The following is an 18,462-nucleotide window of genomic DNA, read 5'->3' as shown; positions in this document are numbered from 1 at the left end:
TTCTGAAATAATACTATTTTTGTTGTTTATTAATATAGTTTTAATAAAGACAAAAGTGTTATAAATCATATTGTAGATGTCCATAACCAGCCCATAATATAGAGAGAGCCGGCGGCCATGAGAGAGAGAGAGTCGGCGCCTAGAGAGAGAGAGACAGCAAACCCTAGTTTTCCTTTTCCTTATTGGTTTATGATTTGTACTCTTTCCATATTTGTATTTCCTTTCTCTAGTCTTTACATTATTCTATGACGGTGTAATTCCCTATATATAAAGGGCTCCTTATGTTTAAGAATAATAAGAATATACAGTTTCTATTCTCTAGTTTTCACGACACGTTATCAGCACGATTACTCTAAGAAACCTAAGCTAAAAATCCAAAATTGATAAACCCTAAAACCCTAGCCGACGAACCCTAATCCCGATCGCGAGAACCATCCCGATCGCGAACCTTCCCGATCCAAGCTTCTTCGCGTCCCGATCAGTTCCAGCTCACGGCGATCTCAGCTTGGACAGCTAACGTTCCGGATATTAGCTTCAACCTGTTCGCATCCTGATCTAAGCAAGAACAGCTCGCGGCCTTCTCTTGTCCGATAGACAATCTCAGCCAGCTCGCGTTCCCGAAGGACAGCTCGCGTTCCCGATCCAACAGACAACGTCTCAGCTCGTTCCAGCTAGTTCGCGTTCCCGATCAGCAACGTCCAGCTCGCGTCTCTTCTCATTGGTGGTCTATTCAACACATCTGAGATTAAGGTAACTCGAAACCCTAATGATCAATCATTGAACCCAAAATCGAATTTTGATTGCTTGATATGAATTGAAACCATAAAACCTTAAACCCTAATCGAAACTAATAAGCAAATTGAAATCTTAATGTGTTGAAATCGAAACCATAAACCCTAATTCGAAACCTTAATGGTTTTGAATCGAAACCTTAATGATCTAATGATCAAAATCGATTTCCTAAACCCCAATGATCTAATGATCAAAATCGAAACCCTAATACTTTAAATCCCTAGCTACATGCATGCATAATGCATGTTATGCATAAAATCGATCCAAACCCTAATTAATCTTTGAAATCGAAATTGATTGTTTTGATTGATTGAATATTATCACATAGAAATCGTTTGCTAGGATTGTTAAACCCATACTTGAATTTGGTTGATTGAATTGATGAACCTATTGAATGTTTTGAGATTAAGGAATCGCCTAGGTTAATTGTTCTCATCTTGTTTAAGACTTAACCTGTCGGCTTTGTTCATATGTTTAAAACCCTAGTCGCATTGAATATGATCTGTTAAAGTTAATAGTAGTTAACACCTTGATGCATTGCTTGATTGCTTGATCACTTAGAAACCGATTGCTAATATGTATGAACCGATTGCATTAAGATCATATAGAAACCATTTGATAAGATTGTTCATACCTTGTCTTGGCCGTGCGGCTTATCTTGCATCATACTCGTATGAACTGAATGCATCATATCCGTTTGGTCGTGTGACCAATTCACATTACATACCTGATTGTCTTGTATAATCATAAGAACACTAAGAACATTATAATCTTTAAAGATTTAAATTATAAAACATATGATTTCAGATGTCGCAAATCAACAACTTGGATTTTGCTGCCCTAAATCTCTCAAGAGATAATTACTTGCAATGGACACTTGATGCTAAGATCATCCTAAAATCCAAGGGACTCGGTGAATGTATCACCGAAGACAATAATGCTAGTGAGAAAGATAGATACGGATCCATCTTGATCATTCGCCATCATCTAACTGAGAGTCTCAAAGATCAGTATCTGACCATTGAGAATCCATTAGACCTTTGGACAGAATTGAAAGCAAGATATGATCACCAGAGAACGGTGATCTTACCAAAGGCTATGTATGATTGGAGGAATCTCAGGATCCAGGACTATAAGTCCGTGGACGAGTATAACTCAGCCCTATTTAAGATTGTTTCGAAATTGAAACTGTGTGGTGAGAATATAACGAATAAGGATATGCTTGAGAAAACTTTTTCCACCTTCCACACAAGCAATGTGTTGTTACAACAACAGTACCGTGAGAAGGGCTTCACGACTTATGCTAATCTGATCTCTTGTTTATTGCTCGCTGAGCAAAACAATGAATTGTTGATGAGAAACAGTGAGTTGAGACCTCCTGGATCAACCTCATTACCTGAGACACATGCGGCTGTAGATCCTAAGAAAGAATCGAATCACGTCCAGAGCAATGGCCAACACGGCCGTGGCCGTGGGAGATGGCAAGGACGTGGTCGTGGCTGAAACTATTTTGGTCGTGGTCGTGGCCTCTATAACTCTTATGGTCGTGGCCAAGGAAACTCTTATGGAGGCCGTGGTCATGGCCGAGGCCGTGGTACATTTTTTAAGCCACAAAACTCGACCAAATCCGTGCGCCATAGATGTGGTATGGACAATCATTGGGCTAAGACATGTAGGACTCCCAAACATCTTGTTGACCTCTATCAAGAGAGTTTGAAAGGGAAGAATCCTGAAGTCCATATGACCTATCAAGATGGTGAAGATGATTTCAATCATGAACGAGACGATCTTATGGATTATGAAAAGAAGCTATAAACGTTGAGTTAAATTCTTTAAAGAAAAGAGGTGTTTTCGGTCCTATAATCCGAACATCATATGATGTTAAACCAGTTGGATACAAATGGGTCTTTGTGAGGAAAATAAATGAACATGGTGAAGTAGTGAGATATAAAGCACGGCTTGTTGCACAAGGATTCTCACAGAGACCAGGAATCGATTATGAGGATTCATATTCCTCTGTGGTGGATGCTACTACTTTTAGATTCCTAATAAGTCTGGCTATAAGAGAGAACTTAGACTTGCGGTTAATGGATGTAGTAACTGCATACTTATATGGTCCACTGGATAATGAGATATATATGAAAGTACCAGAGGGTATTGAATTGAAAGACAAATCAAGTTCTCGAGAACAACATTGTATAAAGTTGAATAAGTCACTTTATGGACTGAAACAATCAGGTCGAATGTGGTACAATAGACTATGTGAGTACCTAGTGAAAGAGAGCTATGAGAATGACCCGACCAGTCCATGTATTTTCATAAAGAAATTCGAAAATAAAGGATTTGTGATCATAGCAGTGTATGTTGATGATCCGAATATCTTAGGAACCTCTGGAGAGATTTCCCAAACATTTGAATATCTTAAGAAAGAATTCGAGATGAAAGATTTAGGAAAAACGAAATTCTGTTTGGGATTACAGCTTGAGTACATTAAAGATGGAATCCTTGTGCATCAAATGACATATACAGAAAATGTACTCAAGAGATTTAATATGGTCGAGTCTCACCCGTTGTCGAGCCCCATGGTCGTGAGGTCCCTCGGCCTGGACACTGATCCATTCCGTCCTAAGATGGACGATGAAGATGTCCTTGGTCCCGAAGTGCCATCTCAGTGCCATATGAGCTTTGATGTATCTGGCTAGTCACACACGACCATATATATGTTTTGCCGTGACTCTATTGTCTAGATTTAGCTCTTGTCCGACCCAAAGGCACTAGAACGGGATTAAACATGTTCTTCGTTACCTGCAAGGAACGGAAGACTTGGGTCTATTTTATACTAACCAAAACAAAGAAGATTTAGTTGGTTTTGCTGATGAAAGTTATTTTTCGAATCCACACAATGCTCGATCACAGACATGCTACATGTTTACACATGGTGGAACGGCCATATCATGGCGTTCCGTGAAGCAGACGATCGCGGCCACATCTTCAAACCATTCGGAGATCTTGGCAACTTATGATGCCAGCCGCGAGTGTGTTTGGTTGAGGTCCATGACCCAACATGTTCGAGTTGATTGTGGGATGTCCGAAGGTAAGGATGCACCAACCGTGATGTATGAGGACAATGCAGCATGCATTGCTCAGCTTAAGGATTGCTACATCAAAGGGGACCGGACGAAGCACATACTACTTAAGTTCTTCTTCACGCACGAGCTACAGAAAGCCGGCGAGGTCCAAGTAGTCCAAGTACGTTCCAGCGACAACTAAGCAGACCTGTTCACCAAATCACTTCCGACCTGCACGTTCAGGAAGCTCACGCATCAGATTGTGATGCGTAGGTTGAAAGATCTTCAGTGATGTTCAGAACAGGGGGAGTAATACGTGTTGTACTTTTTTTCCTTCACCATGGTTTTGTCCCACTGGGTTTTCCTGGTAAGGTTTTAATGAGGCAACATCCAAAGTGTATTACAAACTCTGTATGGTTATGACATCCAAAGAGGAGTGTTATAAATCATATTGTGGATGTCCATAACCAGTCCATACTAGAGAGAGAGAACTGGCGGCCATGAGAGAGAGAGAGAGTCGGCGCCTAGAGAGAGACAGTAAACCCTAGTTTTCCTTTTTCTTATTGGTTTATGATTTGTCTTTTTTCCATATTTGTATTTCCTTTCTCTAGTATTTCTATTATTTTATGACGGTGTAATTTCATATATATAAATTTTAATAATAATAAGAATATACAGTTTATATTCTCTAGTTTTCGCAACAAAAAGTGGTGTTAATTCGATGATTATACAAGAGATTAAGCCGGAAAATAATACAAAAGGTTCATTGAAACATAATGGAAGCCGAGCTGAGCCGAGTCGAGACCTAAAGAAAGCCAAAGTCAGCTAAAATAATTAAAATTTTCAGACACCGTGTGGTTCCCACCACCAGCCTGTCCGAAACCCCAAACTTGTTTTGATACAGAAACATAGACCAGAGACCAGCCAAACTCACACACATCTCTCTCTCTATCTTCCTTCTTCTTGGCCGTCTCTCACACCTACTATCGGCCGCCGACGATTCAAGTACTCAGAATAAACGAAGCATATCCTCTAATAAAAGACATTTTCCTCTGTTCCCCCAAGAGAGATTAATCCCAATCTAAGCACCATGGATCGTTGCATCTATGGTCGCTCCGCCGTATCTTTCTTCTTCTTCTTCCTCCTCCTCACTGCATCGGCTTTGCCGCAGACTCTCGAACCGGGTCACCACAACATAACCGGGTCCGGTCAAATAAACTCAAACTCAGTACTCGTAGCTCTCCTCGACTCACGCTACACCGAGCTCGCGGAGCTCGTCGAGAAAGCTCTCCTCCTCCAAATACTCGAAGACGCCGTCGGTCGTCACAATATTACCATTTTCGCCCCTCGCAACGAAGCCTTAGAGCGTGACCTTGACCCGGATTTCAAACGGTTCTTGCTCCAACCGGGTAACCTCAAATCCCTCCAGACGCTGCTCTTGTCACACATTATCCCCACTCGGGTCGGGTCAACCCAATGGCCCGAAGAGAGTTCGAAACGTGTCAAACACGTCACGTTGGGACCCGGCCAAGTGCTGCATTTGAGCAAAACCAAAGGAAACGGGAATAGACTAGTGAACTCCGCCGTGATAACCCGACCCGATGATTTGACCCGACCCGACGGGTTGATCCACGGGATCGAACGGCTTTTAATCCCCCGCTCCGTCCAAGAAGATTTCAACCGGCGGAGAAACCTCCGATCAATCTCCGCCGTCTTACCCGAAGGAGCTCCGGAAATCGACCCGAGAACAAACCGTCTCAAGAAATCCGCCGCCGCAGCCGCCGCTGTTCCCGCCGGAGCCCCTCCCGTTCTCCCGATCCAATCCGCCATGGCTCCAGGTCCGTCGTTAGCTCCGGCGCCGGCGCCGGGACCCGGAGGTCCGCGTCACCATTTCAACGGCGAGGCTCAGGTCAAAGATTTCATCCACACATTGCTGCACTACGGCGGATACAACGAGATGGCGGATATTCTCGTGAACCTGACGTCGCTCGCGACGGAGATGGGTCGGTTGGTGTCGGAAGGCTACGTCCTCACCGTGTTAGCTCCCAACGACGAGGCTATGGCGAAGCTGACGACGGATCAGTTGAGTGAGCCCGGAGCTCCGGAACAGATAATGTATTACCACATAATACCGGAGTATCAGACGGAGGAGAGTATGTATAACTCGGTTAGGAGATTCGGGAAGGTGAAGTATGAAACGCTGCGTTTTCCTCATAAAGTTGCGGCGAAGGAAGCTGACGGTTCGGTTAAGTTCGGTTCGGGTGACCGGTCTGCTTACTTGTTTGATCCGGATATTTATACGGACGGTCGTATTTCGGTTCAGGGGATTGATGGTGTTTTGTTCCCTGAGGAGGGAGAGGAGACGGTTAAGAAACCGAGTGGTTCGGTTAAGAAAGTTGTTCAGCCAAGAAGAGGTACGTTTGATTGAACATGTGTTGTGTCTATGGTTGAATCATTAGCGTCGGGACTAATTAGGTTTAAGTGACATGATTATGATCGTTTTTGAGGCTAGAAGTTTGTAGTTACTTGTGATCAAAGTTATCTGTGAATCATATTTTTTAGTACATGATTAACGCTTAATTACTCTAGGTTTTAATCATGTACTAAAGGTAAAGATTGGTGAGAATATAGGAAGATATCAAACAGAAGAAACTAGAGAGAATCATTAGAAGCTTCTTCAACATTACCTAAAGCATCTTCTCACGTTTACAAAATTTCACTTATAATATTTGGTTAAATTATTGCCTTTTTAGCTTTTTCTAAAGTCTAATTTCCAGAAATAGTTTTTAATTAAGTGACAGGAGATTGTGATTGGAACTAATTGATTGTGATCATGACCTAATAATTAAAGTTCTTTATTTTTTAAATCAACAGGGAAGTTGCTGGAAGTAGCATGTAGAATGCTTGGAGCAATTGGCAAAGACTCATATATAAGCAAGTGCTGAATGTATTCACAAACCCCAAGAGATTATTAAAGCCAAATCTCTGAACTGTTATCCGTAAACACGTACAAAAGGTTAGGATTCCAGGTTACTGTTTATCGCTCAATATTAAATAATAATCTCAGAATGATCAAATACTAATAAGTATATTTGTTATGTTTTTAGCAGGTTTTTATGAGAAGAATGAAGATTTGGAAGAGAAAAGAGAAGAGTGGAACATGGAAGAAGATTACTTAGGTTTTCTATACAAAGAAATTGTTTTTTTTGGGCGGTTTGATTTTTGGGTTATAAAAATTGTAATTAGAAACTCAATTTTTTAATTGATTTGGTGTATGAAAAAAAGTGAATTATAAAGTGGGAAACAAAAGAAAAAGACGTGAGAACCCACCCACAGCGTTATCTCTTCTTATCTTTTACTTCGTGTCGTATTCGTGGATTATTTGTTAAGTGGGTAAATCTCCATTTAAATGAAATCATTACCATCATCATATATAGGAATGGTGGTGTGCCAACGAAAAATGTAGTAGCAAATATGCATAAATTCATTTTTTAAAGAATTTTTTATAATAGTATTTATCATTATATTAATAAGTGAAAGGTATGACTTTTTAATCATAAACAAAATAAATATGAAAGGTATTTGGTTGGAGAGATAATAAAACATGTGTTGGAGAGAGGAGATGAGTTGGCTTATGGCTGTCTCGTGAGATATTATTTTGATTTGAGACCCAATTACAATACAAGCTTAAAGCTGTCTGACTTTTTCTATGTGATCATCATTCATCTAAATACATTTTGTTTCTCCAACCATGACTTTTTGTTTCCCTTCAATCTTAGTATTAAATAGCTGTAACTCTCTAAACAAGGTTATCAATAGTATACCATTTCAACCACTTCAACAATGACATGATATAAAATCATAGGCTTAAGGTCTGAATGTTTGATAAAAAACGATGTGGATCAGCAATATAAATGTGGCTTATGTAAACAAACACAATAAATGGGGATCGACGGAACAAATGGTATGGACCGAACAAAAGAAAGTTGAATGATGTTATAATTATATGGTGTGAATATATTAATAGTTAAATTTTGATTATATTTTCAATGCGGCCGAAACAAGTTTTGTTTTTAGTTAGAATGGCCAATAATATATATATATTTTTTTTGATAAGTATGGCCAATAATATTTGTGCAACCTTATACAAATTATCTTATATATACATTCATTATCCCTTTAATTGTGGTATACAACAATCTCAACACTCGTAATATCATCACACGGTTACGATTAGTGCTACGATGATACCATCAAATGCAACTGTTCTAACTGCAGATAGGAAAGAAACACAATCATAACTGGAATACAAAATTGCAAGAGGAAACTACTAACAGTGGTTGAGAGCTAACCTTTCCAGTTTCGGTGGAAACAACTTTACTCTCAACCATATCATTCTTGTTACCGATAAGAAGCTTGCAAACACTGTCATTAGCATATCTGTCGATCTCACTCAACCACTGCTTCACGTTGTTGAAGCTCTCCATCTCAGTACAGTCGTACACAATCTGTTGCAACATCATCACTAAATCCCATCAGCTGGGGCTTTTAGAGCATCAAAAATCAAAATAATATTTCAAAATTCTTCTTTTTACTAACAAACATGTTGAAGCGTACAACAAAAAAAAAAGTAAGCTTTCTCACAATGATTCCATGAGCTCCTCTGTAGTAGCTGCTAGTGATGGTCCTGAAACGTTCTTGCCCAGCAGTATCCCACTGAAGAGAAAGAACAAAAGTAAAAATAATTATAACATAGTTTATCTAAAACATATTAGTATCAACAATAGAATATTAAATTAAACTCACGATTTGCAGCTTAACGGTCTTCCCATCCAGCTCAATAGTCCTAATTTTCTGGCGTTTGAACGAAATTATAAGTAAACTATGCATCAATCAACCATATAGTATATGCTTCTAATCTTATCATATAGTGTTACGATGAATGTATATAATAAGATATTGTGAGAAAATGAACTCACGAAGTCAACACCAATGGTACTAATGTAACTGTCAATGTAAGCATCATCCTGTAAACAAAAAAAAAAGAAAACAAATTGAGATTCTATAATCGATAAATTAAAAAGGAGAATCTCAGAAACTCACGGCGAATCGGAGAAGGAGGCATGATTTTCCAACAGACGAGTCACCGATCAACAAAAGCTTGAACAGATAATCGCTAGAAACATAAACGATAAACGCTCTGACTAGTGCCGTGAAAATACAATGCGTAAATGAAGAGAACAAACACTTACTACTCGGTGCTCATGATTTTCCTCAAGCTTGTTAGTGCGTTTTTACGATTTGATTAATTTTTTTTCTAGGGAAAACTACAAAAGGAGGCTTCTTCGGTGAGGAGTCGTGTCAATTAGAGTGCTATTAACAACATTGAAGGGACCACTCCACGACTTGTAGATTGAGATTCGTCCCCGTGACAATAAAGAAGCTTTGACCTCGTCGCACTAATTTCTTTTACATTGTTGAAACTTAGAGACTTTTTTGTCTTCTTATATGGGCTTTTTATAGTACTGGGCCAGGCTCAAATCTCTGAGTTAGACGAAGCTAATCTAATGTCCCCCCTCCCTCAACCCTTTAATGTTCAAAGAGAGGGATGAGAATAAGAAAGAATTATCATCAAAAAAACTAGGTGTCTTAGCACACGAGCATAATCATCTTAAGAATACTTATTAGTATATATATTATATAATTATTCTATGTGATAAAGTAAAATAAGAAGGTGAACCTTTGTCTCTTTTAATTTTATTTACCTCTTCAAATCACCAACAAAACCGAAAATCGATTTATACTTTCAAATATGGTGTGAATTCTTTATCATAAAAGCTTTGATATGGTTGATTGACGGTGTAGGCTAGCTACAAATCTTTTTCACCGAATGTTGTGGATTCCGTCTAATCCATCCTGCTAACGCGTGCATCATATGTTTGTTTACCAAAATTTTAGCTTCTTAACTTTAATCTAGTCGGATCAATATCTTAAATAAGAACAAGAGTAGCATGTTTCCTTTTAGGAAAAAACATTGTTTCAAGTTATTATTCTTTTGCGAGAAGTTTTGTAAGTTTTGTGTATATTGTCCATCACACGTATCACATACATATTATCTATACTATTATTAAACTATAACTAGAGATTTTTTCCGCGCTTCGCGCGGATTGTGTCTTACAAATTTATTTTATTTATAATATTATTTGTTGGTTTTTTTCTTTTATATTAACTTCTTGTTTTTTCAATGTTAGTTTTTCTTAATTTAAATTTATATGTTTATAATTTTTCATTTTTCTTGTCGTAGATGGAGAATTATATTTTTTATTGATGGTTTTTTGTATGTGAAAGTGACATAAACTTTTTGAAATTTTTAAATAATGTTATATATAGTACGATTAACACATTAAAGAAGAGAAACATATTCAGACACATTTTACACAGGTTTTATATGCATAATTTTAAACATTATATATGTATATATTATAAGTTTGAAACATGTAAATGCTTTCTAAACCTAAATACTTTGTTCTGAGTTTACATAACTTATCGAAAAATTTATTTTTTTTTAAATTCAAATCACAGAAAAAATATCAAAAAGTCAGTATAGATGGGTTTTTTGGGCTTTTAAATCAACACTGAAAAATTACATGAATCAGATAACAACAGTTTTATAAACAACTGGATAAAATTTGACGGAACCAAAGATTTTCACACAATATGTTCTTTCTTCTTCAAATTGCGAAGAGCATATAAGCACAAGAAAAAAATCATAATTTTTGTTTCACTTATATAACATTTTTTCTCCTTTACACATAGAGTTTATTACACTGCTATAAGCAATGAAGAACTCTATTCATATAAGATTCACATCTATGCATTTTGTCAAAGAAGAATTTTAGCCATCTTTAGTTTCGGAATGGACCAACTTCAGTTATATATACTATATTTTCTCTATGATTCAAAACTTACACTTTTAATATATGTGCATATTTCCATGTGAAAAGGCACACACACCATCTATCATTCAACCTATTACTTTTTCCAAAGTAAACACTATAATCCTCGTTTGGTTAACTCCACAAACTAATCTATTTGGATCAGTTTACCAAAAAATATGGATACTAATGTCAGAAAATAATATAAACACTATCAACAATAAATATTGGCACAAGACTATTTGGTTCAAGGAACATATTCCACGTAATGCGTTTATATCATGGCTGGCTTTGCGGAGAAGACTGCCAACCAAGGATCGCTTGAGGCGTTGGGAGTTAAATGTCTCCGGAACGTGCGTCCTTTGTAATCTGGAAATAGAGACTCACCATCATCTCTTCTTTGAGTGCTCTTTCTCTCGCTTGATATGGGAGCCTGTTGCTGCTGAAGTTTGGATTTCTCCTCCGACTGATCTACACTCTGTTGCAGCCTAGATCAATCAACCTCGCGTCAACGCAGATGCACATGCTACTCCAGTCATCAAGCTCTACTTTCAGTCAGCCATCTACCTGTTGTGGAAAGAGCGTAATGCTCGTGTGTTCACAACTGTCTCCTCACCTTCATTAGTCATCCTTGCCTCTCTCGACCGTATGATGCGTGACCGTCTCCTCTCTTACCCGGCAAGTTCTTCTTTCTCCTCTTTTCTACTTCTTTTTATATTTCTTGTATAAGATCTCCTTAAGATTTTTTTTTACCTTGAGTTGTTGTTGGTTGTTTTTGTTTCCTTGCTGTAATAAGTTGTTTAAAAACAACAGTGTAACCTTTCAGAAAATGATAATCTTAATATCATACAAAAAAAAATAACAAATATTGACTTATTTATGTGAATATATATTTTATTTTAAATCATTATAGTGGACGAAGAAAGCACCATAATTTGTACAACAAATTTTTTTAGATTCACCTCATCATACTCACCATTTTACCATTTTAATTACATAATTTTACATGAGTTTCTCCACCCTTCCCGATTATTTTCTCTTTATTTATAACTACAATATAAAGTTATAAACTATATATATTATAAATTAATAATTTATTTACCCTTGAAGTCTAATGATTAAAAATAGAACATAATTCAATATAGATATATGATTCTATTAATAAATTAGCAGTTACAAATTTGAAATTTCTAGAAATATCAAAAATTGTATGTTAGTTAATTATTTTCTAAATGACATTTATTTTTAATTCTTTTTGGATGAGAATATTTTGGCTGAGGTGGATAGTCTCAAAAGCCTTGAATTTAGTCCTTTTTATATAGTAGCATGTAACAACATTTTTAACAGTAAAATGGATTTGTAGCATGGAAATTTATAATGATGTTTTGACACGTCATTTACATGTTATTTATGTGTATAGCGTTGCATTTTTTCATGGTTAATGTTTGGCATATGTATTAATATTTTTAATCACTTGGTTATGTTTTATGATTTATTTTTTCATAGTGCTGTTTGCTGGACAATATCAAATTCCAAATCTTACACATTTATTTGGCTATCAAAACTATGTTTATAGTGAACACTATAACACATATTAGTTCAAAGATGTTGTCATGTGAGTTATATAGTTTACGTAATTTTAATATAGTCTTACACGAAAGGAAAAATATGTGTATCCACCTAATATCCACTTAGGTAAAATATGCCATCTGGCCCAACTCCAAAGTGAAGGAGACATTTGTTTTGTAAACGAAACCATATACCCGATTACTTGAAATTAATGGTTTGGTTAGCTGGGCTGCATTTACAATTATTTTTTTTAAATCTGGCCCAACTCCAAAGTGACGGAGACATCAAACGAAACCATATACCCGATTATTTGAGATTAATAGTTTGGTTAGCTGGGATGCATTTTCGATTTCTTGGTATGGGTTACCAGTGACGTGGCAAAACGATTGGTCTGGAATATTTTGCCTAGGTGGCACCCTTCAGAAGTTCCAAAATTAGTCCCTATTATATAGTGGGATTATGTTATTTGTCATGCATGGTTTTTTGGTTAATGGTTTGAAACATAATAAATTACAAAGTTTGAAATAATAATATTAACTAAACTAACAAATTAATGAAGCAACTAAAATTACTAAAAACATGACAAATATATTAATGAATTAGCTAAAATTATTTAAAACATGACAAATAAACAAAATAACCTAAAATCATGAAAATCACGACAAATAAACAAAATCAATTTCCAAATAATAGTATAAAGATTTCCGCATCACAATTCTATTAATTCTACGGCTTTAATTTAACTAAGTAAATTTTTAATTCACAAATAGATTCCCCTAATCGATCATTTATTGTTACCCATCAAATCTATATTTTTATTCAACGCGTTTGTAGCTTTGGTAACGTATTAAGCAAAACAAAAATGCATCACGCGTTAACACGGAAAATCCTAGTTATAAATAAACTTACATGACGAAGAAACGTACACAATCTCATTCTTAATCATCTTATACAAGAATCAGAAGAGAGAGAAAAAAAAGATTCAATATGGCGATCGTGGGCCCTAACTTTTGTGCACCGTATCCGGTAGAGTTGGGAATCGTACGAAAGGTGATGACGATAACAGATGGTAACTTCGCCGTCACCGACGTTAACGGCAATCTCCTTTTCAAAGTCAAGGAACCATTGTTTAGTCTTTCCGACAAAAGGATCTTACTCGACGCATCAGACACTCCCATTTTGACTTTGAAAGAAAATGTAAGAACATACACTTTCTATTCTGGTAAAATATATTTTTTCAAAAAACTGTGTTCAGTTTATTAAGATATGTTAACATCATCCTTAATCATTCGTAGCTAAAACCTTTCCCTAATGGTAATGGCCATGATTTAACATTTTTTCTTATTGAAATATGAATTTGTAGAAGGTGAGCCTTCACGATAGGTGGCAAGTGTTTAGAGGAAAGAGCACAGACCAAAATGATTTGGTATACACATTGAAACGATCGTCGATGTTTCAGCTGATTAAGCCAAAGCTAGATGTTTTCTTGGCTCATAATAAGGAAATGAAGGAATGCGACTTCCATGTCAAAGGAAGTTGGATCGACCGGTCATCTGTCATCTATGCTGGAAAATCTGACGTCATTGTTGCTCAGGTAATCATCATTTTTTTCGATTATTTGTCTCAAAAATCTAAACCCAACCGTGGTAGCTCTAGTTATATAGTATGATCGATTAATTTTTGTTATCAGATGCACAAGAAACATACCGCGCAGAGCATATTGATAGGGAAGAGTAATTTCTCGGTTACGGTTTATCCGAACGTTGATTATGCGTTTATAGTCTCTCTCATTGTAATTCTCGATGACATTAACCGAGAAGATTCCGAAGACTAAACAATTTTCTAATAAATGGTTCTTGATTTATATTATTATATGAAAGACGGCATATTTAATTCTTGATATTTGTAAAAGTTTTATAAAATGCGTTTGATAACAAATATGATAAAAATAATTTAATGGATACAGTTCTCTTTGCCTCGACAAAAGGATTATTGAAAACAAAGTTTATTCAGTTCCTTGAATCAATACTTTTGCTGTCGGAAAATCTCGACCCCTAAGTAATCAATAGTAGTCTTGATAAGTGCAACATTTGGCTTCGATACCTTCACCCGAACAGCGGTTATCCGAGGAAACGTTTCAAGCGTTTTGGACGCGATGAGTTCTGCGACTGTCTCCAGAAGGTTTCTTGATGGCCCTTCTACAATTTCTTTAGCTATGCTGCAAAACCAATAATCAAACCATATAAACTATATGTAGTGATGGACATGGATAAGTTGTATTGGTAACCTGAAAATGTCAACGTAGCTGATTGTGTCATCTAAGTTGTCTGATTCACCAGCCTTTTTAAGACTCACCCACGCATCAATGTCAACAAGAAACATCTGCCCTAAAGTCTTCTCTTCTGGAATCGCTCCATGGTAACCGTAAAACTTTAACCCTTTGAGTATCAGTTTGTCTCCTCCAGACATTGACATGTCTTTCTCCGATGATTCTCTTCCAAGAACTATATAATAAAACTGCATGTAAGCTTAAGGCTTAAGAAAAAAAGCTTTACAAAACAAGAGTTATGTCACAATTTATACACACAAGCTTTTGCAACAAATAAGCAGGATTATCTATCTTTGGTTACTTATTTACGCAGTAACATTTACTATAATAAATCCACATTAAGTCCACATTACGCACAAGATTAGAGATAAACATAGCAACTAAACAACTTTTAACTTTTGATGTCATCAATTGTACAGAGTGTTATGTCTTTTTTCATTCTCCTTGAAATTTTTTTATTAGCCAACAGAGAAAATTATCAGAAACCAGAGTTTGTAAAACTACGACACGTTAACTAACTAATGAGATTCAAGGAATGGTGTTGTCTGAACAGTAAATCATTTCAAGAGATAAATTAATTCCAAATATTAACGACACGTTAACTAACTAATGAGATTCAAGGAATGGTGTTGTCTGAACAGTAAATCATGTCAACAGATAAATTAATTCCAAATATTAACGACACGTTAACTAACTAATGAGATTCAAGGAATGGTGTTGTCTGAACAGTAAATCATGTCAACAGATAAATTAATTCCAAATATTAACTGAAAACTAAAGAAGTAAAATCAGATGTTAATAATACACATCTCTCGATCTCTGTTATCCAATTAAGAAACTTAGGACATACCTCGCGGTGACAACGTCGCCAGAGCCGTCGTTTCAAGTGAGCTGTACATCTCTCCACCGTTCTCGGCAACAGGATCAAAGATTAGATGAGTGAGAGAGACAGGGAGCGATAGGAGGAAATCAGTTTTTCTTATTTAAGAAGGAAGTTAAATGGAGCAGGTAGAGAGGGTATGATGGTGGGCCAATGTAAAATAATTCTAAAGGCCCAATATCGAGAGTCATTTAGTCTTTCTTCTTCCTGGTCCATCCAATATCTTATTTTCTTCGTGCAACTTTACATTAGAGAGAGTCGCAAAATTTCAGGAAAAAAGAAACAAAACAAAACAAAAGCTAAAACGACTTTGTCCATATCCTAACTACCTTATGAATCTAATCGGTAAAAGAGCTTTATTAATTTTCTACTACACCACACCACTCAACCATCCTCGTGCTCATGCGGATTATGTCTTTTACATTTTTTTTTCACCGGAATTTTATTAAATAGGACATGGCCCAACTGGACCAAATCCAACACAAACAAACAAACAAGACCCAAACAACATGTCCGAACATTACAAACACTTTGGGCCCAAAACCCAAAAAGAGAAAACCCGTTGAGGAAGGCATCCACGCGTCCCACCACGTGGACGGACACGTGAACGAACGTCCGGCGTTCTGAGACACGCGTCAAAGAGAGAGCAGACGGCCTTCCACCGGCGATTGTGGGGAAATTCGACGGAACTCCGCCGTCAAGTAGAGCCTTACCGATGAAGAACAACTCACTAAGGAACCATCTTCACGGTTGTTCAAGTCGCACACCAGATCTATGTTTCCAGAAGAACGAATCGCCTACAATCGATCCCACCACTGTCGATCTTCCTGCTTGAGAAATGGTCACCTTTAATGATAAGAAAAAGCTCGAAGATGAAACAACTCGCGCGAGGAGAGGAAGCGATGACATCGAGACTGAGGAAAAAGAGGCGATTGGACAGAGAAGAGCGGGAAACATCGATCAACGAAACCGGGATCGAACCCAGTGTAAAGCCGCTGTCGTCATCGAGAAGAACGCGGCACGAAATCAAAATCCGGACTGCTCCGTTGAAAAGACCGCAAGCCACCGGAGTCAGAAGCCGGCTATACTCGTCGAACTGACCAAGTATACCAAAGACAGAGTCACCGAGAGAAACCGGCGACAAAACAAAAAAGCTTTATCTCGATCTCTTCTTCGTGAAAGATCGTAGAGAGAGATCGAAGAAGAGAGAAGCTCCGCTTACAATATTATCTGGTGTTCTATATATCTTTTACGTTCATTCTTTTTTTTTTTACGTTCATTCTTATGTAAAATAAACTTCATTCTTTTCTTAGTGCTTCATGAATTATTATTCTTACTTCTCTTGAGATTGTTTAAACTAAATATCATAATCAAAATAACCAATTCGTTTGTGCTAATATTATATAACATTGACGTCACTGATAAGTTACTAGCTATCATGATCGATACTTGTACTATCCTAGGAACATGTCTCGACCAAAACTAATGGTTCATAAAAATTAATCACAATTCAAAATCCAAACAACTAAAATTAATTCTTTTATAGCAATATATATATGTTTGTTCAAGTCGCACACCAGATCTATGTTTCCAGAAGAACGAATCGCCTACAATCGATCCCACCACTTCCTGCTTGAGAAATGGTCACCTTTAATGATAAGAAAAAGCTCGAAGATGAAACAACTCGCGCGAGGAGAGGAAGCGATGACATCGAGACTGAGGAAAGAGAGGCGATTGGACAGAGAAGAGCGGGAAACATCGATCATCGAAACCGGGATCGAACCCAGTGTAAAGCCGCTGTCGTCATCGAGAAGAACGCGGCACGGAGTCAAAATCCGGACAGCTCCGTTGAAGAGACCGCAAGCCACCGGAGTCAGAAGCCGGCTATACTCGTCGAAGTGACCAAGTATACCAAAGACAGAGTCACCGAGAGAAACCGGCGACAAAACAAAAAAGCTTTATCTCGATCTCTTCTTCGTGAAAGATCGTAGAGAGAGATCGAAGAAGAGAGAGAAGCTCCGCTTACAATATAATCTGGTGTTCTATATATCTTTTACGTTCATTCTTTTTTTTTTTACGTTCATTCTTATGTAAAATAAACTTCATTCTTTTCTTAGTGCTTCATGAATTATTATTCTTACTTCTCTTGAAATTGTTTAAACTAAATATCATAATCAAAATAACCAATTCGTTTGTGCTAATATTATATAACACTAGAAGGGTGTCCGCGCTTCGCGCGGAATATTGTTTTATTGTTGTTAGATATGATTTTTTGGATGATGTAATTATGTGGTCAGTCTTATTTGTAAAGAGCATTATTTGATGTTTTATTGTGCTATGTAGTATTAGGTAATATGTTATGTGTTAATATATTATGGGTTTGTTTTTCAATAATGTGTTATTGTGTGTATAATAGTACTTGTGTGGTGAAGTGAGCTTCTAATGTAAATTATATTGAATTTTAATAACTTTGCATTTACGCATTTGTTAATCTTAAGATTGATGGTTTTAGCGTCAAAATTGTATTTTAATTTGTCACATTTTTGAACATTACTCTTTTAAATGTTTTGTTGCCCACTCTCCATATTTTGACCTTGAGCCGTCCCCATCTATGTAATTCACCTACCTTTCCGGTGTGCGGTGCTTCTCGCCATCACTGAGAAAATACTCACCTTTGCATTCTTGTTTTTCCTCACATTCATCTCTTGTGATATTATCTGATATTTGTTATAGATCATGCTTATGAGTTCCCAATTGTGCGGGTTCTTTTCACTGTGTTGTAGGTTGTTTTGGTCAATATTGGTCCTCTTCTTTTTTAGATTTTGGTTAATGTTAGGAACTACATCTCGTTGGGTTGGATAAGAGTTCAATTGTCTTTGATGTTGTCTT

The 18,462-nt window shown here is 36.9% G+C and overlaps 4 protein-coding genes across 5 annotated transcripts; 2 read left to right on the top strand and 2 right to left on the bottom strand.

Moving 5' to 3' along the window:
• The first annotated feature begins 4,766 nt into the window (after positions 1–4,766).
• LOC106450434 (fasciclin-like arabinogalactan protein 18) lies at positions 4,767–7,213 on the top strand. Of its 2 annotated transcripts, none has more exons than XM_013892088.3 (3): positions 4,767–6,274; positions 6,735–6,876; positions 6,971–7,213. In XM_013892088.3, the coding sequence occupies exons 1-2, from the start codon at positions 4,951–4,953 to the stop codon at positions 6,803–6,805; spliced, it is 1,395 nt and encodes a 464-aa protein (XP_013747542.2). In that variant the 5' UTR covers positions 4,767–4,950; the 3' UTR covers positions 6,806–6,876; positions 6,971–7,213. The 2 variants fall into 2 exon arrangements, with proteins under 2 accessions (XP_013747542.2, XP_013747550.2); XM_013892096.3 differs by having other exon boundaries at positions 6,968–7,213.
• Positions 7,214–8,023: 810 nt separating this feature from the next.
• On the bottom strand, positions 8,024–9,320 carry LOC106450415 (ras-related protein RABD1). The gene is made up of 6 exons (XM_048744699.1): positions 9,113–9,320; positions 8,964–9,036; positions 8,840–8,887; positions 8,667–8,714; positions 8,505–8,576; positions 8,024–8,368 (listed from the first exon to the last, which is right to left on the bottom strand). Exons 1-6 carry the CDS (start codon positions 9,124–9,126, stop codon positions 8,156–8,158), a joined length of 468 nt encoding a protein of 155 aa, XP_048600656.1. The 5' UTR covers positions 9,127–9,320; the 3' UTR covers positions 8,024–8,155.
• Positions 9,321–13,280: 3,960 nt separating this feature from the next.
• On the top strand, positions 13,281–14,327 carry LOC106450400 (protein LURP-one-related 10). The gene is made up of 3 exons (XM_013892047.3): positions 13,281–13,561; positions 13,728–13,958; positions 14,055–14,327. The coding sequence occupies exons 1-3, from the start codon at positions 13,352–13,354 to the stop codon at positions 14,196–14,198; spliced, it is 585 nt and encodes a 194-aa protein (XP_013747501.1). The 5' UTR covers positions 13,281–13,351; the 3' UTR covers positions 14,199–14,327.
• Positions 14,251–15,700, bottom strand: LOC106450405 (dihydroneopterin aldolase 1-like). The gene is made up of 3 exons (XM_013892054.3): positions 15,544–15,700; positions 14,652–14,868; positions 14,251–14,582 (listed from the first exon to the last, which is right to left on the bottom strand). The coding sequence occupies exons 1-3, from the start codon at positions 15,590–15,592 to the stop codon at positions 14,387–14,389; spliced, it is 462 nt and encodes a 153-aa protein (XP_013747508.1). The 5' UTR covers positions 15,593–15,700; the 3' UTR covers positions 14,251–14,386.
• Positions 15,701–18,462: the final 2,762 nt, after the last annotated feature.

Source organism: Brassica napus, chromosome C1, assembly GCF_020379485.1.
Source record: "Brassica napus cultivar Da-Ae chromosome C1, Da-Ae, whole genome shotgun sequence".
In the NCBI taxonomy this organism is placed as follows: domain Eukaryota; kingdom Viridiplantae; phylum Streptophyta; class Magnoliopsida; order Brassicales; family Brassicaceae; genus Brassica; species Brassica napus.
Note: the sequence above shows the minus strand (reverse complement) of the source record. Positions and strands in the feature narration are given on the sequence as shown.

Excerpts from the sequence above, each read along its gene's own strand:
- LOC106450434 (XM_013892088.3), top strand. The coding sequence starts at position 4,951 with ATGGATCGTTGCATCTATGGTCGCTCCGCCGTATCTTTCTTCTTCTTC. Across the intron at positions 6,275-6,734 it reads AGTTGTTCAGCCAAGAAGAG|GGAAGTTGCTGGAAGTAGCA; the intron begins GTACGTTTGATT and ends TTAAATCAACAG.
- LOC106450415 (XM_048744699.1), bottom strand. Across the intron at positions 8,577-8,666 it reads AGACCGTTAAGCTGCAAATC|TGGGATACTGCTGGGCAAGA; the intron begins GTGAGTTTAATT and ends CTTTCTCTTCAG. Across the intron at positions 8,369-8,504 it reads GAGGAGCTCATGGAATCATT|ATTGTGTACGACTGTACTGA; the intron begins GTGAGAAAGCTT and ends ATGTTGCAACAG.
- LOC106450400 (XM_013892047.3), top strand. The coding sequence starts at position 13,352 with ATGGCGATCGTGGGCCCTAACTTTTGTGCACCGTATCCGGTAGAGTTG. Across the intron at positions 13,562-13,727 it reads TTTTGACTTTGAAAGAAAAT|AAGGTGAGCCTTCACGATAG; the intron begins GTAAGAACATAC and ends ATGAATTTGTAG. Across the intron at positions 13,959-14,054 it reads CTGACGTCATTGTTGCTCAG|ATGCACAAGAAACATACCGC; the intron begins GTAATCATCATT and ends TTTTGTTATCAG.
- LOC106450405 (XM_013892054.3), bottom strand. The coding sequence starts at position 15,592 with ATGTACAGCTCACTTGAAACGACGGCTCTGGCGACGTTGTCACCGCGA. Across the intron at positions 14,869-15,543 it reads GGCGACGTTGTCACCGCGAG|TTCTTGGAAGAGAATCATCG; the intron begins GTATGTCCTAAG and ends TTTATTATATAG. Across the intron at positions 14,583-14,651 it reads AGCTACGTTGACATTTTCAG|CATAGCTAAAGAAATTGTAG; the intron begins GTTACCAATACA and ends TTGGTTTTGCAG.